The sequence below is a fragment of the Mercenaria mercenaria genome, chromosome 16, assembly GCF_021730395.1.
Source record: "Mercenaria mercenaria strain notata chromosome 16, MADL_Memer_1, whole genome shotgun sequence".
NCBI lineage: Eukaryota > Metazoa > Mollusca > Bivalvia > Venerida > Veneridae > Mercenaria > Mercenaria mercenaria.
Genome location: NC_069376.1, coordinates 16484471 through 16508617, shown reverse-complemented (window position 1 = coordinate 16508617; position 24147 = coordinate 16484471). Strand labels below are relative to the sequence as shown.

At 35.0% G+C, this 24147-nt stretch overlaps 2 protein-coding genes across 6 annotated transcripts; one reads left to right on the top strand and one right to left on the bottom strand.

Moving 5' to 3' along the window:
• Positions 1-1879: 1879 nt before the first annotated feature.
• On the bottom strand, positions 1880-13228 carry LOC123540522 (polyunsaturated fatty acid 5-lipoxygenase-like). Of its 4 annotated transcripts, XM_053526202.1 has the most exons (8): positions 13118-13228; positions 12709-12812; positions 12114-12207; positions 9247-9449; positions 8632-8810; positions 6822-7026; positions 5708-5978; positions 1880-4501 (listed from the first exon to the last, which is right to left on the bottom strand). In XM_053526202.1, exons 4-8 carry the CDS (start codon positions 9347-9349, stop codon positions 3151-3153), a joined length of 2109 nt encoding a protein of 702 aa, XP_053382177.1. In that variant the 5' UTR covers positions 9350-9449; positions 12114-12207; positions 12709-12812; positions 13118-13228; the 3' UTR covers positions 1880-3150. The 4 variants fall into 4 exon arrangements, with proteins under 4 accessions (XP_053382177.1, XP_053382178.1, XP_053382176.1 ...); XM_053526203.1 differs by lacking the exon at positions 12709-12812 and having other exon boundaries at positions 12974-13219; XM_053526201.1 differs by lacking the exon at positions 13118-13228 and having other exon boundaries at positions 12709-12909.
• Positions 10710-21297, top strand: LOC123540524 (polyunsaturated fatty acid 5-lipoxygenase-like). 2 transcript variants are annotated; one of them, XM_053526200.1, is made up of 6 exons: positions 10710-10729; positions 15699-15888; positions 16461-16645; positions 17777-17981; positions 18309-18579; positions 19383-21297. In XM_053526200.1, exons 2-6 carry the CDS (start codon positions 15762-15764, stop codon positions 20731-20733), a joined length of 2139 nt encoding a protein of 712 aa, XP_053382175.1. In that variant the 5' UTR covers positions 10710-10729; positions 15699-15761; the 3' UTR covers positions 20734-21297. The 2 variants fall into 2 exon arrangements, with proteins under 2 accessions (XP_053382175.1, XP_045181550.2); XM_045325615.2 differs by lacking the exon at positions 10710-10729 and adding an exon at positions 15167-15365.
• Positions 21298-24147: the final 2850 nt, after the last annotated feature.

Below are 24147 nucleotides of genomic sequence, written 5' to 3'. Positions count from 1 at the left end.
AGAGAAGTTACTAGGCGTTCTGCGTAAATAATTGATTTTTTATGGACCTTTGTTCCAATATACGAAACAACTTAATGTTGGTTTACTGTTGACCACATTGGACAAGCATTTTCACGTTTCTGTTTGGGTGTGTAACCGCTCGGAGTCTCACTCGGTGGTACAACGATGGGATTGTTATTTCAAACATTTTTACAAGTAAATTAATTATCTGTATATTTGGTCCTTATCATACTATATTCCTATTGTCTAATCTGATCGCATTTAATTTTCTTTTAAACGTTTTATTCTGGTGAGATATTTTCATCGTTCGGCTATAGTTAATGAGTAACTGTCCGAATAATCTATGAGCATTGTGAAACATTGTGAAATATATATATGCAGTTTGACAGAAAATGTGCAACTAACACCAATAGATATTACCTAAAATGTGAAACCAGATATAAAATCTTAACGACACATTATTTGTTCATACGCTTCTGTGCTGAATGTTGACATGCTGGAGATAGTATAAATTGCTATTTGATAAGAAGTTTAAACTAATTAATTAAGATACAAATGTAAATGCAATATAGTATTACATGTAATAAAATCGCTTGAATCTTTTCAACATGAAATGCCCAACAATGCCTACTTTGTTGACACTCATAACAATGCATTAACCGATAATACACATAAACATGAAATAATGGCGGATTGGTATAAAAGCGGACATGCTAATTGATCTAAAAACTTGAGGCGGTTATGATCCAGATAATCTAAATATTTTGTCATATTACTTCCACGATAACGCTTTGAATTTTATGAATGTATTCATTCCTATGTAACAAAGTACTTTAACCTCTGTTACAAGTCAGATGCTGATGTCAGGGAAAATTATTGGCCTCAAAATTCGAGAAATGAACTCGTAACGCCGGTAACAAGGGTTTGGTCTTCTAGGTGTTTATTGAGTAGATGGCAAGTTCACCACCGAAGACCATTTGTCAAACTGTTATGCCAAACTCTATAAACATCTAAGGAAGTCAAACAAAATAAAGCAAAGCCAAAGTTCTTTCAGTCGAATTTCGGTTATCTCAATGTAAAATGCTCGATCCTTTGGAATTCGAGATTTTCAACTGTGTAAGTCAAATTGAATGTAAAATGCTCGATCCTTTGGAATTCAAGATACGATTTTCAACCGTGTACGGTTTTGTAGTACAGTACTAACATTGAGAATTTCGATGTTGGTTCATTAGCATAGCAAAGCACCAGTACAACGGGAAGATTACACAGCTAGACTCGAACTCACAACTCCCAGACTCACTACCCCTTTTTTCATACAGGTCGCACTATTTTGTTACATATCTTTTTTGACTATTGTGCTGCATAACTGTTTTTTTTTTGTTTCCAGCTATTGATAATGGGCCCTAGCCCTAGCAAAACTCGTATTACATTTCGGAAACGAATTGCCGTGCTTTGGTTTGTATCCCATCATTTTTACGGGGATTTGTGATATTGTCATTGGAGCTTACAAAAAAAATTGCTTCACTATGATCGCTCTTATCTCTGTGAATGTGACATTTGTCACTGAGCGGTTAAGGTCACTGACTTTAAATCGCTTGCCCCTCACCAATATGGGTTCAAGCCTCACTCGGGGCAGTGAATTCTTCATGTGAGAAAGCCATCTAGCTGGCTTACGGAAGGTCAGTGGCTCTATACAGGTGCCCACGGTGAAATGATGCCCGGAGGGGCATCTGGGTTCATCTTCACCATGAAAGCTGGGAAGTCGCCATATGACCTATAATTGTGTCGGTGCGATGTTAAATCCAACAAATATCTCGGTGAATTATCAAAGGCAATCCATTGCTTAGGACAGGAATTGAAAATAAAACACTAGATACCCATTAGTAGAAATTTTATTTGTTCATATGTATAAATAGCGGCTGTATTCATCTATGTCGAGGTATGTTGATGTAAGGGTGTTATGGCGCAAGATTACAACACCTCGATAAATTTGCAAAAAAAAAAAAAAAAAAAAAAAAAAGAACAAAAACAACAACAACAGCAAATTATAACGACACATTAAGGTCCTCAACTCGACATATTTATTTAGCGAGTTTTCGTATTGATGTATATGAATGTTTCTTACAATCGTCTACTAACATAATAGAATCAGTCGCAGACAATGACTTTATTTCTTGAGTGCAAGTTTTTAATTATCTGTCTTATACAACAGCATGTGCGTCTGTCCATCATTCAACCGTCATGAATCATTTATTATTTCTCAGATTCATTTTTTTTTTCAGAGAATGCGTTACATATTTTCAACAGACATATTTTTTTCTATTTTTATGAATATATTTGACATAGCATATATCGAAACTCTCAGTCCAAATTTTCTATCCTTCGGTTAGAAAGCGTTACATTTTCTTATTTTGGCTTCGAGGATACTATGATAATGGATATCCGAGTAAATAAATAATAAGAAAAAATGTACACACTTACATAGCTATGTTGGGTTTTCATAATGCTTGCCTTTAATGAAAATAATGCATTAGCATAATTTTTGTTATATAAGACAATACAGGCTGTGAAAGAAATGCGTTTCCGCACAATAACATAACACATCAGTTTCTTACATACCAGACGGTGACTTCCGGTTATTTTACCGGAGCTGGAAAAATCCATCTTATACCCCGAGGTGTAAGATGACTCTCGATTTATAAAACGCTGTTTTATTTAAAAATTCTTAATGTTACTAATAAAACAAAACCGAAACTAAACATTGTTATTTTTTTTGAAGTGTCATGACGTCTTTCCCATTTACGGACGCTGGTTTCCCGCGCTTTGTTTAAATACGTATGATATAAGAAATATTTTTAAAAAGCCGTTCGATTGATATTATCATTATCATTATTTCTTGAATGTGGTTTGCAAGGAAGAAAACGAATCTATCATTGGTTGTAAATACAGATGGGATAATCCGGTTCTCGGGTAGAGCCTCGTTACCGTCTCCAGGCCGGAAATTCTCATCTGCACCAATATTGGTATTGTGTAAAGGAATCTCTGAGACATCATTCATAGTTTATGTTTTCTTTTCCTTGTATTTTATTCTTAACTTCTCAGTTTTCTTCTTTTCTTTAAATCTTTAATATCAATATCGACATTGTATCTTTAGATACTTATTGAGTTTGGCACAAAATTTGGATTCAAGCACGTATACTTTTCATGACGCCTCTTGGTATTGCTTTTGTCGTTTGCCTCTGATATAAGTTTTAGATTTGACCGAAATTCAGCAGCTACTTTAAGCGCTTCTTTATCAGTGATATATTCCACCTCAAAATTACCTAACTTATTCATTCCCTGTGTACTTGTTATGCTTGCGATGATCATAGTGTTGTACATTGTTTTTTCGTCAGGTAAACTTTTCATCAGCATTGCTTCGTCTATTTGTTCTTTACTGTATGGCGGGTGTCCTCGGAGGCTAGCCGGGTAATTTGGTGGGAATGCGTATTCTTCGTACTGCCGAAAGTTAACTGCTGCATGCTGGACGCTGCATATAAAAATTATGTTTGTCAAAATGCGATATACATGGTCTTTGGTGGTGAACTTGCCATCTACTCCATAAACACCTAGAAGACCAAGCCCTTGCTCTTCTACTGGCGTTACAAATTCTTTCCTCCAATTTTGAAGCTCATAGTCTTCTTTGACATCACCATCTGACCTGTAATAGAGGTCAAGGTACTTCTTCACATATGAATAAATACATTCATACAGTTTCAAGGCGTCGTCACGGTAATAATAATACGGCAGCAAGTTTGGATTATCTGGATCATAAACTCCTCGAGTTTTCAGATCAGATAGAAGGTCCCCGTCTATATCCATTCGCCAGTTCATGTTTTTGTGTTTTATCAAGTCTTTCATGCCGTCAGAGCCTATATTTAAAACTTTGTCTATGAAGCCGTTTCGTTCCAAAAGTTGAGGAATACTCATGTGATTAATTGCTAAAAGGTAAAGGAAGTGCGGCATCAGTAGTTTATAAACTGGGTGACTCCTGTGTATTTGTCTATGAGTACAGACGACAATACCTTCCATTTTCAAATGAGTAAAACCAACGTGGGAAATTGATTGATGGTAATTTGCATCGGCTAAGTTAAACCACATTTTCGCTAAAATCCACGTGTTTACGCGATCGCTTGGTAGAAAAACAGGATTGTCATCGCCAGGCTTTTGAAAGAGCTGAATGGCAACAGGAACTAGATTGCCATCATAACGCTGATAGAATAATGCGATGGGGGCAGTCATAATGTATCCTGCTTTGGGATGTGCTTTTTGTAGTATCTCATAATCAATAACAAAAATTCTTTTCTCCTGTAAAGCTTGTGGCAGTGACATATTTTCCAGGAAAGGCTTCAACATATGATCATCGACGGCAAGTTTTTCTGGAATCTTTGTACAAAGACGAATTACATTAGGGTTTACACCCATAAGACGTTGCATACCGAAAAGTACATCATCTCGCCACCTGAAAATATGATTCATTTAATAAGAAAATGATTTATTGAAAATAAGACTGACCAATAATTGTAAAACCCCGAAATCGATCAGGAGTTGATCTGTCAGTGATCTTGTAACTCATGAACAGATTTGCATGTGTGTAATATGCACCACAAATCAACAGCTTCTGTGAACACTTTTGAATGCATATGATTCATTTCCAAACTAACATCAAATACATTACCTTCTATTTATAAAGAACAATTTCATCACTTGCCGGGAGTCAATGGCGTTAGTTTGGAAATATTTGTTAGTTAGTTTTGTTTGTATAATTGTCCTCAAAATAATGGCAAATACAGATAAGATATGAAAGGTGTGTGGTTTTAATAAGGTGCCCGTCCGCGTCAGATATAATGTCAATTGAAGATCAAAAAAATTTCCTCCCTTCCACCACCTTAAAAGCATTTTATGGCCTAGATTAGGTCGATGCGATTTAACATTCTAATAATCAAACAAAAACATAAATTACACGTTTCTTCGAAAGAAAATTAGTTTTATTTCTTATATCATATTCTGTTCCGTTATCAACAGAATATTTTTTACATGAGTTCCCCAAAGACATTGCAATTCCAGACTATCGATCTTTACAACTTCACGACTGATCAGCAAAACAGATCAGCCTACGTTAATTTTGAAATCGGCCTCCAGTTAAAATGTATAGTTCCCGATTTTAGTTTAAAAAACACGTATCCTTAATTCATATGAAAGTCGTTTTGATTTAACTTTTTAACGCAGGAAAAGATGACATTTAGCTATAATATGATGTTCTATTTGAAAGGATTGTATGTTACCGGTTTTGACAGATTGCTTTTTCGCAAGTTTGTCTAATTCTTAGGTTTCGTTTGCATTATCGCAGAAAGTGTTGTCCTTGCTATAATTGCATAAATCAATATTGTTTAAACGAAAATAAAGGTAGTTTTCATTTTTATACAAACTATGTGATAAATGAAAATATTATCTTATATTTCAAATCGTTTAACAGCATTTTATACGTAATAATCCCCAGTAATTGTAAACAAATATTGCAAAGATACAATTATTGTTTTCAAGAAGATCTGGTCAGTTAAATAAACAAATATTTTGTACTTTCTCTTGAACAATTTCATTATCAAGAAACAAGAATAAGCAAAAAGTTCTTTATATATTTTTCAAAATAATTTAATAAATTGCCCACCTGTTTAAATTTGATGGTACGGGAAACACTTTTAACAATCGGTGAAAAACCTTATGCATATCCTCGATCTCATGAAATCCACCAGAAAAGAGTTCTTTAAATTTAGCATCAATTAAAAATGCCGCTGCCTTGGTACCAAGTTCAAACTGATAACTGTAGGAGAACGTTTCCTCTGGAGGTAACTGTTTAACTAATGGTGGACACCCTGGAAGTCGTTCTTCAGTCAGCTCATAAAGTTCCCTCATATACTGGAGATCACGCTTCCTGTCCTCTTCAATATAAACAAGTGAAAGTAAGACCACATTTATTTTTAAATACAATAGAAACACGTGCAGATTAGCCAACGCCTTCTTTATCACAATAGAAACACGTGGAAATACTTTCTTTAATACAATAGGTACACATGAAAATAATACAATCACTAACGCAAGTCAACACTATTGACAACGGTTTTAGAAAGTTCATCTTAGAAGCTTTTTGTTCCGGTTTTCAATAATAGAATTCGGTTTTGAATGCGTAATATGATGATAAGGTGTCTTTTCATTATCAAAATGACAAATTAAATAATATAGCTTCTTAATGATCACACTGCGGAAAATGGTTCCGCATACGGGAGTGTACGCATTCCGTATACGCCTAATATCCGGGCGTATACGGAAACATTTTTCCCGTATATGGAACATTCCATATACTGGAATCCCGTATTCTTTAATTGGACATTCATGTTTTTCTCACATGGATCCGTTCATTCATACTTAGCATGAATACGTTTCAATATTTTATGTCTGACTCAGTATTCAAAGTTAGGGATTGTCAAGGTCCAAAAGTATGTTTAAGGCGTAGGTTTTGATCATACTTTCAGGAAAGATACCTTTTATATGATATTCGTATATTAGACATATACAAGACCGTATACTCCCGTATATGCACATATTTTTCGCAGTGTCATGACATTTCTTGTATTTTGCATGCTAATTTGGTAATTTTCGTGATATACCTTCTATCAAATGGTCCAAAGTAAGATAAAAAAAATTGACTGTGTTAGGTAAGGCACGCAATAGTGGGATATTAGGTTTATGGAAAGTAACAATTATGGTGTAACAGAATAAAATACCTTTTTGGGCAATTGAGGCCGATTGGGGTAATGTGTCGTCATCAGCTAAAAATTTGTAAGTGCGGCCAGCTCTGATGTTTGTAAAAACTGGAATAATCGTTTCTTCGCCAGTATCCTCGTTTGTTACCGTAAACCTATCGATGTTCCAACCAGTCTCACCAACAGATTTGCCGCCACGCACATATATGCCAGTGATACTCATATACTGTATTTAAAAACTCATATCAAATCAATCTCAGAATGACAGAATTACAGACATTATTACTGTAATTTATGATTTATGTTGATCTTAATACTTTATCAAATTTTGAACTATTCTGTATTGCAGTATGGGATTGACTCTATGATCCTAAAAAGTTATAAATCATAATAAACTGAATCCAAGAATGGGGCGACATTTTTAGCCCCTACATGACACGTAAAGACTACTGTTGTGGACATTAATGATGTCTTTAAGAAGATCCTTAGGAAAAAAGCAACCAAGCAATGTACTCAAATAACATAAATGATGATAACACTTCTTACAACTTTTGGGCGTAACAAGTCAAACATCCCCACTGCCTTTGGCTGGGTGCGAACCCGGGTCACTCTCATGCTAGACTAATGCTCGAACCACTGAGCTAAAGAGTCGACTTCCGGACACAGTTGTCAGCTTAGTTAGTCAGATATTAGCTTTAAACGTTCAGGCTATCCGTAAGCGACCGTGACACTTTCCCTTTTCAAAAAGTTATCATTTATGATGACGTGTTAGTAGTTTTAGCATAAGGAGTGCCATTTTCGGCACGAGGTTAAGTTCGATTCCCGGTCGAAACCCATCCCACGACTTTTAACGTGACAAACCAAAGAACATAGCATCTTATGACAAAATATCCTAACTGCCTGTGGAGAGATTCGAACCCGGGTAGGTTTGGTGCTTGTCCATGCTCTATCACTGAGCCAAGTAGTCGACTTTTGGCCTTAAACGTACAGGCTATGCTAAGGCGACCGTAACACACTAAAAATATAAATTAATTTATTTTGCCGAAGCACACTGACAAGATACCAGTTAAAACTAACATTGTGTAGATGTCATACCCTACATCAAAATATAAAACTGATGATGTAGTAATGGTGGTAACTCCTAAACGAACAGTTCCACAATTGGTACAAAGCACATTAAAATTATACTCATTTATCTTCAATCTAGTGCCTGTCTCTTTTTCTTAATGTTACCTATCAAAGGGAAATTCTGCTATTGTATGTTTTCTACGACGTTACATTTTTTTTCTGACAGATCCAAACTCAAAAAACATCCAGCTCATGCGGACAACAGGTATTGACTGATATGAAAAGCTGTTTTAACTACATATGTTAAGTGTGCATTTCGTGATTAAAAAGCTGCAGTTTAAAGTAGCAACATCACATGATTTCAATTCATCTTTTACGTTCAGTCATATTTACAAGATATATAGTCCAAATGTGAATGTGGAACAATAACATTCAACATCTAACGGTAATGTCTTGCTGGTCTGGTGGCAGTGGGGAAGTTTTGGAGATAACCTTAGACATTAAAGACAGTCGTAAACATATTATTTGGTCTATGGATTTCGCTTTGTGGGAGGAACCCAAGTGCCCCGCATTAATTTCATCACGAGCAGCACTGGTAGAACCCGACTTCCATAATCAGTGATGGTTCTCACGAGAATTCACGCCGATGAGTCGAACCACATCGATGGGCAGTGATTGATCAGCGACGTACCACTCGGCACGGAGGCCCCTCCAGTCGAACAGGGAAAATATGTATTTGTATAAGCATTGTAAATGATCTCACCGATTTATTTTCTATCTTAAATATATTCTTGTAGCCTCTTTTAAACTTTTCTGGAAAAACACTAGCGACTAACTCAACCTCTTTACCAATATCGCCATCATCTCCAACAAGTTTGATATGGATTACACCTATGCACAATGCTCTCGGTTTGTCGGCGGACTCAACAGCAATAGTGTAGTCTTTTAAATAAAGTATATTTCAATAGAACAATGCTTTGAAAATTCAAAATGTAGTACAAAAATCATCCCCATTCATGGGAATTTTCCTGTGGTAAACAAAGTTTTTAGAATTATTTTTGTTACTTGTCTATTGCACTGATATCAACCTATATGAAGAATTAAAGTTAAAACCGCAGAAAATGTTAAAAATTATAGCAAAGTACAGCAATGTGTCAGTAGATGTTTTATCTTTATTTTATGAAAACTTTTCTGTTTTATAAAAGTTGAAAAAAACGGTAAAGAGATTTAAAGGTGCATTTTACCGATATATTCAGAACAGTGTGGATTCGTTCTTATTGTATCATATTGCCTTTCTGTTTCGATTGTACAAAATGATAGGTAAGAATTCAAGATGTAATGCGTTAATGAAGCTTAAATTCACAGAAGATGTACTTACATTGGTAGGTAAAGGATGACTCCAACAACGATTTTATAGCCCCGTTGATAAGAAGAAGGAATATCCCAAATGCCAAAGTATACAGGAAATTGATATAATCCATGCTGATTAGTCGGGGAATTGATTTCAATATACCATGTATTGATTCAAAGACTATCTTTTCACCAAGTGAACTAAGTTAAAAGGGTTACCTCTTGCAATATCTAAAATGTAAAAAAGAACAATGATACAGCTGCTTCATGTCTGCATATGAGCCGGGCCATGAGAAAACCAACATAGATCTTATATGCGACCAGCATGGATCCTGACCAGACTGCGCGGATGCGCAGGCTGGTGTGGATCCATGCTAGTCGCAAATGCACTATGTTGGTTTTCCCATGGCGTGGCTCATATAATATTCTCTGCAGGGACCATAACAGGTGTAACCTCAAGTTACCAGCGTACTTTTACAGTATAATGTTGATAAAAAATCTGTTTGTTTCAAAGTTTCTGCATATTTTGCGCTGAAAAATATATTCGGTGAATTTAAACACAACGCCAGTTTTAGAAATATCTATAAGCTACTATGTTCGATTGTTCTTTTTTAGTTGAACATAACAATTATTTATGGTACAGAATAAGAAGATTTTAATTTCACATTGTATTTTTGATAAAACCCGATAAAACTATGAGCTCAATTAACTTTGAAATCTTAACTAAAGTACAGAAATTGGATACTTTTGTTTCGTAGCTTTAATATCCTATGAAATGTAATACGTAAGTTTTCATACTGTACGTGCATTTAATAATCTACTAGGTTTCAAGAAAGGCAATAGGTATTATCCAAACAGATTATATTTTGAGGTCCAAAAAAAACCACTATTCGTTAGCTGTCACTGAATGTGACAAGTAAGTTAGAGTAAGAGTCTGTATGACTGTACTATGCTAGACTTAACCCTTACACTGCTAAATTTCTATAATGAACTTGTCCAATTTGGACAGTACCATTTAGTGTTAAAAAGGATTCATACCAAAAAGATACTGACTGAATGACGAACAGTGCAGGTCATGATCAGACTGCACGGATGTGCAGGCTGATCATGATCTGCACTGGTCGCACTGGTCGCAAAGTAGAATTAATCGTTTCCAGCATGATTAGGATTAAACACTAAGGAAAACCTGTTTTATAGAGATAATTTAGATCATTTGATAGCTTAAATTAGGTTGAAACTCCCTGAACTAACTGAATTACAGTTTATTTTTAGCTTTGATATTTTTTATTTTCAAGAAAGAGAGTGCATCATATAAGTTAAAAACGTACATCTAATGTATTTCATGCTGTTAAAATTACAAAGTATATTCAGGATGTACTTTATATTACAAAATGTAGATAAATTAGGCTTCTATTAGTAGTCACTCATATGTGAAGAGGCACATTTACAATGAACGACTTCCTTTCCTAACATCTTAATGGAATTCAAGTTTGACTGGAAGCATAATCCAGGTATAGATACAAATTTTTAAAATTGTTGACTTTTGAGTGTAATACGTTATCTGGGCTCATTAAACATCTACTTAACTTCTTGATAAATCAAACTAAATCTAGTTAGGTACCTTCACGTCTTCATTTGATACGGATTTCATTAAATACACATTCACAGTTTGAGAAATAAAGGAATGTAACAAGAAGCACCTTTTGGAGCAATAATTTCAAGTGTTGAAACGCTATCTTTAACCGGTCAGGGCAAAGACGGATGCGCATAGTCAGGTGAATATATTTCTTGAAATGAATATTGGATGTCAAGCAAATGTGGCAGTTGAATTCATATTTCATACAACTTCAATGAATAAAAAATAACAACAATTAAAGAGATTAGTTGTAATGTCTTTTTACGAACATTATGGTAAACATATACCGGCAAGGCCATATTTGTCCTGCTTAGCCCGCAAAATACCCCATCTAGGTATATTTATTTCCTGTTATGTTTACGTAGGAACAGATTATCGTACATAATATTACGGTAGCTCTTGAGGGACAGACTTCATTCATGATTTAAAATTTTTGACTGCTATTTATCGGATATAATTCACTAGTTTTTCATTCGCAACTGGTTGTATGGTCCCGTGGCATTCTAGTCGGACATTGAGTGACGAAGATCAAAACCATAATGTGTAAGCAAAGCAAAAAGCTATTGCAGCAGGTGCGGGTGACCGTTTTCCAAAATTTTTCATTTTTTGTCAATTTGTTTTCTTTTAAACTTATTATTTACTTATCATTCATTATTTATGAGTAAAAACGGCATGTATCACCGAGTAAAGCGACGATTCGCCAAAAGTCAATTATAATTGATAGACAAGATGATCAATTAAATATTTTCTATACAAACTATCTGTACTCGATCATCTTCGGACCGCCTCGGTAGCCTAGTGGTAGAGCGCCTGCTTCGAGTGCGAGAGGTCGTTGGTTCGATCCCTGGCCACCTCATACCAAAGACGGTAATAATGGTACTTGGCTCTTAGCATTAAGAGGATAGTGCTAAGACTGGTCAGCCCGAAGTCAGAAAAAACGTAACTAGGTGGAATATGTTACATGTCTACGGCGTGCTAGTCCAATGAGGCAGCGTTATAAAGTTTGGCATTGTGGTCATTGCTATAGGTAGATACCGTCGTTTATTTGACTGAAAAATTGTTGGAAAAGACGTTAAGCCCAAACACAAATACACAAATCTTCCGCCCTAGAGAATACCTGAGAGTGAGATATAGTCCATAAGTAATAAATCATCACTTACAGATAACAAGCTATAAATTATAGGTTATAAAGTAATACCAAATACATGCCAGTTAAAATCACAACAAAATGAAGGTTACAAGATAACAATCATACAAACCTGCTGTAACTTCTTTTAGCCCTGCTTACTTATCCTCTTTTCGTTTCCTACCCTAGAATGTCATAGAAGCTCACAGCCAGTTAGAGAATTATATCTCTTCAATAATAAAATGAAATTATTGATAATAAATGTCCCTTCACGGCCCCCATATAATATACATCACGGTATATTGAAAGAGTATCCGAACCAAATTTGTTTAGTAATTTACTACGAAAAAATTAAATCAATTTCCGTAACTCATTATAGTAATAATAAAGGTTATAATTAAGCTCAGTTACCTCGAGTTTGTAAATTTCTATTATGTTTAAGTAATGTCTGGTCTTATTTTATTTTTATGTAATTAACTTAGTAATATTTCCCGCGACCAAATTCATACGAGGATAAAGTTTGCAATACTTCCTCTCGGCCAGTACAGAATTTTCTGGGTCAATATCAGATTCCTTTAATTTTATTCAATAATCAACTAGCCAGAAAACATAATTGGTTCAGCCAACTTAGCTGATACAACGATTAATTCCTGGTAAAAATAGACGCCATCTTACTTTTTTTTAAAGTTTCACCAAAACATTCGAGTACAAGTGTATAGAAAACTTACTTGCATAAATGCCTAAGTTACATTTCCGTCGTTGTTTTACCTTAATAGCCTCGAAGAAATGATTATGTTCCAATATAAGAACGAAACATGAAAAGGTAAATGTCCTGTTTGGTAAACAGAAAAAAATATTTAAATATAAGAAGTTGTTTCATATAAGAAAGCAAATGTTCATAAACTAATTACACAGAACGCTAGGTTACTCTCCTGTAACATGATATAATTTACTTTTAAACGTTTCAAGTAATCAATTGATTTCAATACGTACTTGTATGTATGAACTGTCTGATTAATCTTTTCATTGTAAGGAAAAAGCAAGCCTTTACATCGAATAAAAGAAAGAAAAAGCACAATTAAATGTTGCGGCTATTGTTACAAGTCTATAATCATGATGATCAGGTGTAAACTTTACCTAGTAAGTCCTTTTTGTTAACAAAGAAGTGGGTACTATAATGAGATATCCGGGATTAATCTTTCGCTGAAGAGACAAAACAAATCTTTTCATGGAAAAATAGAAGAATAAAAATGTTCAAATCTTGCAGTTATTGTCACATAAAGTGTTTATTTTATCTAACTTCTATTGTTACTTTCTTGGTAGTTAACAAGGAAGTTGGTAATTTAAAGGAAAATCGAGGGTGTCCGCTTATCATCTTTTAGGTTGAATGACTACAATGTTATGAAGATGATGTACGCTGTGACATAATGCAAAATATCCCGAAATTAGACGAGTAAATGATATAAATAAATGTATATATTCACAATTGTACTGATACAGTCACACCTGTAGATTTGAAATCAATATTAACCCGATTAAGGTTTAGGAGTATACCACCAAAACACAGAAATTTTTGAAAAACGAACAACATCGTTACCAATATTTTAACTGACCATTACATGTTCTGCCGTACTGTCCCGTACTTAAAATTTTCTCAAAAAGTTGTCCCCCTTTGAAAATGAATGCCATTTGTAAAGAAATAAAAATAAACAATTGCTGAAAAATGTGTTCAACCTAGTAATGTGAAATTTCAACACTCGCACGCTATTGTAAATGCATCAAAACAAACTTGTGTAACAGTTCTTTGAAAATGGTGAGTTTTTAAAGGCGTTTGACTGTCCGGAAGATGGACCCCTTCAGGCAGTTCTTTTCCGGAATTCAATGTTTATATCAGTATACTGACACATGTTTTGTAGTTTTTGTAATGATAGCGTATATATTACTCTAAAAAACAAGTGTCAGTATACTGATTTAAACATTGAATTCCGGAAAATGACTGCCTAAATGGGCCCCACTTCCGGACAGTCAAACGCCTTTAAAAACTCACCATTTTCAAGGAACTGTTACACATGTTCGTTTTGATGCATTTGAAATAGCGTGCGAGTGTTGAAATTTCACATAACTAGGTGGAACACAGTTTTCAGCAATTGTTTATTTTTATATTTTTACAAATGGCATTCATTTTCAAAGGGGGACAACTTTTTCAGAATATTTTAAGTACGGGACAGTACGGCAGAACATGTAATGGTCAGTTAAAAGATTGGTAACGATGTTGTTCGTTTATAGAATATTTCTGTGTTTTGGTGATATACTCCTAAACCTTAACTCAATTAGAAAACATGATAATTATTTCATCTAATTTAAACCAATCTGAAACACAATTACGCTTTTCAAAACACGATTCCGATTTGCCAAAAAGAAACCCACCCCAGTATAAACAATTATAATGCTGGCTTCTGCTGTAACCGTGACGGTAAACCGAAACTAATCGACAATCAGAAAATCAGTCATCTTTAAATGATAAAAATCTTTTGTGCGACCCTTCATATCTATTTAGGGGTCTCCGTGGCCGGGTGGTTAAGGTCGCTGACTTCAAATAACTTGCCCCTCGTCTATGTGGGTTTTAACCGTACTCGGGGCGTCGAATTCTTCATGTGAGAAAGCCAGCCGGCTGGCTTACGGAAGTTCGGTGGTTCTACCCAGGTGCCCGCTCGTGATGAAATATTGCACGGAGGGGCACCTGGGGTCTTCCTCTGCCATCAAAAGATGGAAAGTCGCCATATGACCTATAATTTTGTCGGTGCGACGTTAAACCGAAACAAAAAATCCGTATCTATTTTGCTATTCGAATTTACAACTTGACTACGTGTACATTTACCATTTAAAGTCATTGGACTTGTTGTATTGTTGTTACATGTTGTTACATATATCAATACTAAAATAAATATCTATTTCAGGAGAAAGTGGGTTTTATACAATGGCATGCAGACAAATTTTTACCTGTAACATTAGAATAATTCAACGTAAAAGAGGAGACACGGACACATGGTTATATCTTTGAATTACCAAGTTTTTTGTTCATTTTCACGAAGCAGGAAAAAAACAAATCATAAGATATAATTTACACCAGGTCATACCTACATTTGTAAATATACTCAAGACATGTAAAATATTTGCGACGTTCAAAAACGTGTTTTCCTCCTTCTCTTCCAGGAAAAACTTAACCAGGTAGTTAATCTCTAGATACATACAGGTTATTATTAGATTTAGATGATTATTCGAAACGTTTAAAACATTTTTACGTTTCAGACTGGGAATGGAAACACTTCTTAAAGTCTTATTCGGTGATACAACAATGGAAATGTTATTTTAGACATTTACTCAGGTATGTGTGCTATATTCGTATTTTCAAATCTGACGCCATTTACATTTCGTTTAAAAAAGTAAACTATTCATCTATTATAAATTTTATTCTTGTGAGATTTTTTCGTTATTAGTCAATACTTAATGAGGTACTTTCCGCATATACATTCACCAAATGTATACAGCGCAAAATGTGAGGGAGAAAGTTAAAGAGAAGCAGACTTTTCCTTCATTATACTGTAAAATTACTCTGGTAACCATGTTGTTGCGAAACCCATGCCTTCTTGGTTTATGTAAAAAATACGAATGTCATGCAGAGATGATGCAAATCATTCTGTTATTGCTTTTATTTTAGATATTGCAAGAGGAAAACCTTTCACTTGGTTCACTTACTGCACAAGATTGAATTATAATCCATATGTTAATTCCTCGACAAAACGGTATGGATTATACCAAATTCCTGTATACTTTGGCATTTGGGTTATTTCTTCTTCTAGCTCACTGTGCTATACAATCGTTGTTGGAATCATTCTTTACTTACCAGTGTAAGTATGTTTTCTGTGAATTTTGCTTCATTTCCTTCCTGCACCCGAAATTCATACCAATCGTTTAGGAAGGTAATGCGATTCGAAAGTAAACCTTCTAATCTTAGTAATTATAGGGATAAATGTTTCTGTTGAATTTCGAGTAGCATTGACACTGTTCTGCAAGAAAATATTCGAAGTGTAGCTCTTTGAAGTGTATTCGATTTTTATAAAATAAGGGACATGTATGTAATTTATATAGAGAAGAAGGTCGGCAGTTAAGCTCCTGGATGCTAAGCTCCTGGATCTACTGTGATCTGGTAACTGTCTTCAGAAGGTTTGCATCAAATGCTATTTATTGGGATAATTAAAATGAATTCACTAGATGCATAATACTTCGTTTATAGTTGGCGTATTACAAAAAGATACATAAGAGGCAAACACCTAGCTTATTTTATTTAGAAACCCTTTCTAAATAAGTCAAGTAATATAAATATTTCTAAAACGCTTAATATTTACTCTGTTTATAATCCCAGTGAATAATGTTTGTACCGTTTTCCAAATTTTGTTCTTACTAGATTTTCTATTTAAAGACTACTCTTACTCTATTGCTGTTGAGTCAACCGACAAACCGGGTGCAAGTCACAAGGGTGTAATCCATATTAAACTTGTCGGAGATGATGGCGATACTGGCAAGGAGGTTGAGTTAGTCGCTGATGCATTTCCAGAAAAGTTTAAAAGAGGCTATGGGCATATTTTTAAAGTAGAAAATCAGTCGGTAAGTTCATTTACCACTACACACGTCGTGTCCCTGTTTGTGACACGTGTTGTATTTAATTTTACAACATCTCTGATACTTTTCCACTGTCACACAAAAAAAAAAACCCATTAAGGCTGGCATTTTCGTACCCTACACGTATGTGTATTATAATAGAGACTCCCGAGTTTGACTATGAACACTGCAAGATACCAATATATCTTCAATGCAATAACTGTCACCCTTTCACATACTTAGTCGTCGCAGAGAAATTTTGTATGATTAACCAGTTAGTTTCTGACAGATCCTTCACCTATTGAACCCCGGTTACCTTTTCTGACTCTATTGGTTTGTAACAAGGCCGTTTGCTTGTAGAGGCGAAATACAAACAAACAATAAAAACATGGTATTTTTTATACCACATTAACAGCTTAATAATAAAACAATATAAATAAACCTTGAAAATGATCCTGAAAATGATATCATGCCTTTCTGTACTCTTTTATTCAGTTAAATGCATAATAGACATTTCACATTCATATTGCATAGACACTTTTCAGCGTACAAGTGTAGTTGAAACGACGCCTCAAACACCTGGTCATAACAGCCAGTCAGAAAATCAGTTGTCGTGTATAAAAAGTGTTATTTGGGGTTGGGTATGTAAGACACAAATATAACGTCAAAGAAACATAAAATATAGGGATTTTCTCTGCAATGAGCTAGTTTATGAAAGAATGACAGGTGTAGTATCCATTATCGAACTGCACGTGTTAGGTGAAACATGGGCGAATGAGATTTGCTGGTATTTTAGGGTCTACAATCGTGTACATGTATTTATATTATTAACAGGTGTAGGGTATGACATCTACACTGTATATGCTTTCTGGTCTTGTGCCAGTTAAATTATTTAATCTATATTCTAGAGATTTTAATGAAACTTCACAAAAGCACTTTTGAAGTACCGTGTAAGGTCCGTACAATGTCGCTTCGTACATGGACTCAGTGTTATTGTAAATATTTCTTGTCCTTTGGTATTTTGGAGTTTGTCCTATTCTATTGTATAATAACATTTATGTATTCGCGTTTTGAAACAACTACAAATTATGGTAATGTACACTGTAAACTCGGCACATATGAAATTTTCCAATTCAGTTTAAGAATATCATTGGCATATATGTGCGTGGAGGCCATTGTGTTGGTGAGACCGGTTGGAAAATCGACAGATTTACAATTACAAACGGGATTACTGGCGAGGAAACGATTATTCCAGTTTTTACTAACATCAGAGCCGGTCGCACTTATAGATTAATAGCTGATGACGACGTTTTACCTCAATCAGCGTCAAGTTCTCAAAAAGGTATAGTACCATGGAAAGCCATAAGATAGGAGGAAAATGTCACTATTGCATGTCGTACCTATTATGATAACACCCTTGATCTTACTTTGTACCATTTAATACTAGGTTAGATTTCAGAAAATATTATCTAAGCAAGCAAAACAGGCTACTGCAATCATAAGATACAAGTTAAGCATTTTAGAAAGAAATTTGTATCTTGTTAAAAACCAAAAAAGTAGGTTAATTCTAACACAAACTGAACTTCTCAAAACCTGTCAATAGTCTTGTCTTGCATAATTGACTGTATTAAAGAAAAAGTGGTCTAATTTCCAAGTGTTTCTATTGAAGAAGACAGAATGCTTGACCTTCAACATCAGAGGGAACTTTATGAGCTGACTGACGAACGACTTCCGGGATGTCCACCATTAGTAAAACAATTACCTCCAGAGGAAAAATTTTCCTTCGATTACAAGTTCGAACCAGTGACAATGGCAATGATAATAACATTTCATGCTAAGTTTGAGGTACTCTTTACTGGCGGATTTCATGAGGTTAAGGATATATATAAGGTTTTCCATCGGGTTCCAAATGTGTTCCCAAAACCATCAAATTTAAATAGGTAAGCTATTCAAAACCATGTAAACAAATAATTTAAAAGTATTTCTTTATAATTCTTGTTTGGTAATAAATGAAACGTTCTGTAGGAGTTGTACAGTATTAATTCAATGTATATTCAAAAACCGTCATGAAAAAATAATTATCAGCTTCATAATATTTAGTTAGTTGAGCATCACGTACAAAATGTCAAATATGTTAAACGCTTTGTTATGTTAGATATTGCTTTGTCACAAAATAGCTAAGCGGCAAAAGCTTAGTATAATCTATGATTGTTGTTTATTCGTTTTGGAGAGTTTAAAGCCACAACGGCATTATTAGTCATGTGTCACTTTTTTAGCTTTATCGTTTGAGGATCAAAACACTATATCAGGATGGACGGGCGCCCGCGTAGAACAACATACCATTGTTAATTTGTATTTTCCATTATTCTGAGTAAAGATATATCGACATACGTTGTAACGATACCATATTGCATCAGGGTCAAATCAAATCTTAAGCCTTAGAAATAACAGGCACGGTCAACGTTGTTAATTTAGAATGTTGTTGAATGTGTCGCAGAAACAGGGGGGGATTTGTTTTGTATATAAACAATTGCAAATGTGCTCTTGCGTTGCATCAACGTAAAACAATATCATCAAGTTGGATCAACACTACCATTTACGACTGATGTCGATGCTTCTTACGATAATTTAATAACAACTAAGTTTGTATTTCGAAGAGACGAGGATTCTTTTTCCATTTTTTTTATTTCATTGGTTATTTGTATTTCATTGTCAATGAATATTGTGCTTGTCAAATTTGCAGATGGCAAGATGACGTGCTGTTCGGTATGCAGCGTCTAATAGGAGTAAACCCTAATGTGATACGTCTTTGTACAGAGATTCCAGAAAAACTTGCTGTCGATGATCACATGTTGAAGCCTTTCCTAGAAAATATGTCACTGTCACAAGCTCTACAAAAGAAAAGAATTTTTGTTATTGATTATGAGATACTTGAACATTTACATCCTCAAGAAGGATACGTTATGACCTCCCCAATAGCATTATTCTATCAGCGTTATGATGGTAGTCTAGTTCCTGTTGCCATTCAGCTCTTTCAAAAGCCTGGTGCTGACAATCCTGTTTTTCTACCAAGCGATCCTGTGAATACGTGGATTTTGGCAAAGATGTGGTTTAACGTAGCCGATGCAAATTACCATCAATCCGTTACCCACCTTGGTTTCACTCATTTAAAGATGGAAGGTATCGTCGTCTGTACCCATAGACAAATACACAAGAGTCACCCAATCTACAAACTGCTTATGCCACACTTTCTTTACCTTTTGGCTATTAACCATGTCGGCATTCCACAACTCTTGGATCAAAACGGCTACGTAGACAAAGTCCTAACCTTAGGTTCAGATGGCATGAAAGAGTTAATCAAACACAAAAACATGAACTGGCGAATGGATGTAGACGGAGACCTTCTGTCTGACCTGAAAACACGAGGAGTTTATGATCCAGATAATCCAAAGTTGCTGCCGCATTATTACTACCGTGACGACGCTATAAAACTGTATGAATGTATTTATTCATATGTAAGAAAGTACCTTAACCTATATTACAAGTCGGATGCTGATGTCAAGGAAGACTATGAGCTTCAAAATTGGAGGAAAGAACTCGTAACACCGATAGAAGAGAAAGGCCTTGGCATTCTAGGTGTTTATGGTGTAGATGATAAGTTCACCACCAAACAACAGGTAATTCGCACTCTTACAAATATAATCTTTACATGCAGTGTCCAGCATGCGGCCGTTAACTTTCTTCAGTACGAGGAATACGCATTTCCACCAAACTACCCGGGTAGCCTCCGAGGACTTCCGCCAAATAATAAAGGACATATAGACGAAGTACAGCTGTTAAAAAGTCTTCCAGACGAAGAATCAATGTACAAAACTATGATCATCACAAGCGTATTAAGTACACATGGAACGCATAAGCTAGGTGATTTTGAGGTGGAATATATCACCGATCAAAAAGCGCTCAAGATAGTTGCTGAATTTCGGTCAGATCTGAAGATGATAGCAGAGGTAAATGTCAGACGCAATAAAGAGAGGCATCATGAGAAATATACCAGTTTAAATCCAAGTGTTGTACCAAACTCTATAAGCATATAGATTATTCTGATTTTGCATGAAATTACTGTGTGGATATGCGTGACGTTTGTGTATATTTAAGACATAGAAGTATTTTGGTTTGGTTTATGTTCAGAATTACTATAAACATTTCAAACATATACTGGATCTAATTAAACGTTTTGAGAAGACTATATCTTTATCAGATGTGAGCATTTTCCACTGAGATATGTAAATGTATATACTTTCTTATCCTGTAATTAATCAGATTTCCATTAATGGTTGTTAATCCCATTTTAGCAATATTTTATTACATTTTGTTGCTCTCTGTTATTTCTGTATTAAGGAGCAAAATCCGTTACAATAGTATTAGATCCATATTACAAATACATTTTTATTGACTTTTTTCATAAAATTTTGTAATTACTCCCTATAATATGAAATTATTAAAAATGAGTGTATTGCTAACGCTTTTTACATTTGCATTTGATAAATATTGAAATTTTACAATTACCTAAAAAAGATAAGTTTTAAAGCTGTCTAGCTTCTGAATTCATTTATTTTTACCAAGACAGGCAAGGGGAGGTAATAAAAATGTTTCAAATTTGCACTTCTTCTGATTTTAGTATTAAGTGTTATATATTCCTTAGGCAAATTTATCAAATGTATACTTATGCTGAAATAATTGGGACACTAGGATAGCAAATCAAATTAAAAAGAAAACAGTACCAATGAAAACTAAACATTAATGGAACACTCAGTGCTCTTAAAGAAGAGTAAATGATCAGATGTTAATGTTTAGAACACATCCGCCACTTGACCAAAATCTGACTAATCACCTTATAGCTACTTGCCCACAGTTTGGTAAAAAAAAAATTACACATTATTTTCCATCAACTTTGACAGAGAATGAATATGTGACACTGAAAAATGTTAAAGTAAGTGAAAATAAAAGCAGAAATGTAAGAAGAATGTAAATGTTTTGCATTATTTCAAAAACGTTGCAATGATTTACAACCTTCTGCACAATACTTTTGAATATTTGTAAAAATATCTTGCAAAAATTTTATTTCAATAAGTTTGTACCTATAGTCACATTCAGAGTACCCACTTTTATGGATTTTTGAGAGATGTTAGTTTTTGCCTAAAATGTGTGGGTTAATCCATTTCAAGAAGGTGCAGCTTGCTAATTACAAATCTTACTTCCTCGGAATCAACTGCAGACACGCTCATATACATGATACCTGGTTCATCAGCCGTGAAACGGAATCTGTTGTACTTGTTAACATTAGGAACTTTATGAAACTTACCGTCAATGAAAAATTTCCATTGCCTCCATCTGCAGCTGCCAAAGGACCGCCTCGTTGTTATGAGATAAATGGTTTACAACTTCCGCTGCCTCGTCTGCGATATCAACATTCGATCTCCTGTACAATTGTTTAATACGACCAAATGCAGTGTCAATCAAGCAATTGTACAATTTATTGCAATAATGAAAGTTTACCCTTGAACTTTTAAAAAACGTTGAAATATGTTTAATTACGCATTTGTGTTTTTTTTTATTTTGGTTTTTGCACATGCGGGCACATATCTTCCATCGTGATGGGAATAAAATTCATTATTTGGTAGTATGTATTGTAACGTTCTATATATTTTTTAGATAAATCACGTTAGCAAACATTCCTAGTATCGGCATATATCAGGCCCCCATGTCTTCTAAGCATGCTCGTTTATTAAATGGCCCCTTAAGTAACAACAACGCTGAAAAAATGGTGTTTAACTTAATAGAACTAATGCAACTAACCAGCATAAAATGGCAGAAATGATATTGGCCATTTTTTAAATTTAAATTGCCCCTATCCAATAAGAGAAAACTGATCTGGGGCCAGACTTCTAAAAGAGCGTAGGAAAGATAGTAAAAGATCATTTCTGGATGCATTCTAGTAATTTGTACATGTCTGTGAACTAAACAATGACTTTATTGACATGTCTCCTTCCCATTTGCATTGAAATGTGAACAATTTTCATTATTCCATTTTAAACATCCTTCCTCCCAGTGACGCAACAAAATATTTTACATGCCTTTGTAAATAACTATTTTTTACGCGTGTTGCAGAAATGGTGCTTGTTTACGTGGGAGGGTGGGGGGAAGGAGTGTTTAAAATTGATAAAAGGAAACTACCTACAGGGTGTTTGTACATATTGTTCTGAAATATTTTTGACAATGTATTACATGTTCCATAAAAACTCGAACACAAATATCAACAGGGAATCCCAGTCACAATCGCAGCCTCCCCAAAACGAAACGTACATGCACGAGACGTGACACCACAAACACCAATAACGCTCTCAACACACAAAGGGCAACACACGAGGGCAAACGAACAAACAAAAACCCCAGTGGCACGCCTTGGAACGGTTCATGCAAAAACACCTGGGGAAACCGGTTTGGGTGGACCAACACTCGTACTTACCCTACATCTCGAAGTTTATTCGTTTGTAAATATTTTAAACATAAAGAACACCATTATAACATATAATAGTAAAATAATATATATAGAGAGAACAAAAAGTCAAACTGTTAACAATCTAGTGCAGCATTAGTCTAATACTGACGTCTCCCGAACTAACACCGATGCCCAGATTAAATACACACACCAGAGCTAACTTCAACGCTTCGGATAATCGACCAGAAACTACAATCCACATTAAGTCGATACAAGCTAATAGGTTCTTTTCTCTAAGATTGGGTCGCTCAGAGTTCTCCTACTATATGTTGTGTTTTTCTTTTTTTGTATTGAAGTAAACAAAAAAGCACGCATATTTTGTCTTCTAATCATATGTGAGTGCATGTATCATGTTTGAAGTGAGTACAATGTGACCGTGGTCAATACAAAAAAACAAGAATGTATACAAAACCTCATCCTCAGTTACGTTGGATGTCGGGATGAGAAAAAATAAGTCGGTTGTGTACCCAAACTTTCTTTTAGTTTTTTGAGGCTCTAATGGTACTTAGTGGTTACTCTAGTAATATGTATTATATGCGATGTGTATGAAGAAGTTCTATTTTATCTACATTAAAACAAATGATTGCGTTTCTTTTTCCAGTAGTATCATCGGTGGAGGGATGGCTCAGTGGTTTGCACACTGACCTTCCAATCCTGAGGCCGGGGGATCGATCCCCGGCAGCATTTTCAGAAACGCTTTTCAGTGATTCCCACCCAACTAGAACTGTACTGGCCAGGAACCCAGGCAATCCTTGCATGTATCAGTGCTATACACTGGATACGTTAAAGAACCAGGCTGTCTATTCGCAACGAACTTGGCTAAGTCAGCCGGACAAGCCTGTATCTGATTTCTGATCTATCTGTCGTGGGGGCTTTGTCTCACTCTGTCCCTCTGGTCAGATCGCTCTGTGTCTACTAGTAGAGGATAAATTATGCGCCCTGTGTGGCT

Bases quoted from the DNA above. Each gene is read 5' to 3' on its own strand.
- LOC123540522 (XM_053526202.1), bottom strand. From the start codon at position 9,349: ATGGATTATATCAATTTCCTGTATACTTTGGCATTTGGGATATTCCTT. The intron at 7,027-8,631 runs GTGAGATCATTT...TTTTAAATACAG, and splicing joins TTAAGATAGAAAATAAATCG to TATATGAGTATCACTGGCAT. The intron at 4,502-5,707 runs GTGGGCAATTTA...TCATATTTTCAG, and splicing joins GTACCATCAAATTTAAACAG to GTGGCGAGATGATGTACTTT.
- LOC123540524 (XM_053526200.1), top strand. From the start codon at position 15,762: ATGTTAATTCCTCGACAAAACGGTATGGATTATACCAAATTCCTGTAT. The intron at 16,646-17,776 runs GTAAGTTCATTT...TTTCCAATTCAG, and splicing joins TTAAAGTAGAAAATCAGTCG to TTTAAGAATATCATTGGCAT. The intron at 18,580-19,382 runs GTAAGCTATTCA...TCAAATTTGCAG, and splicing joins AAACCATCAAATTTAAATAG to ATGGCAAGATGACGTGCTGT.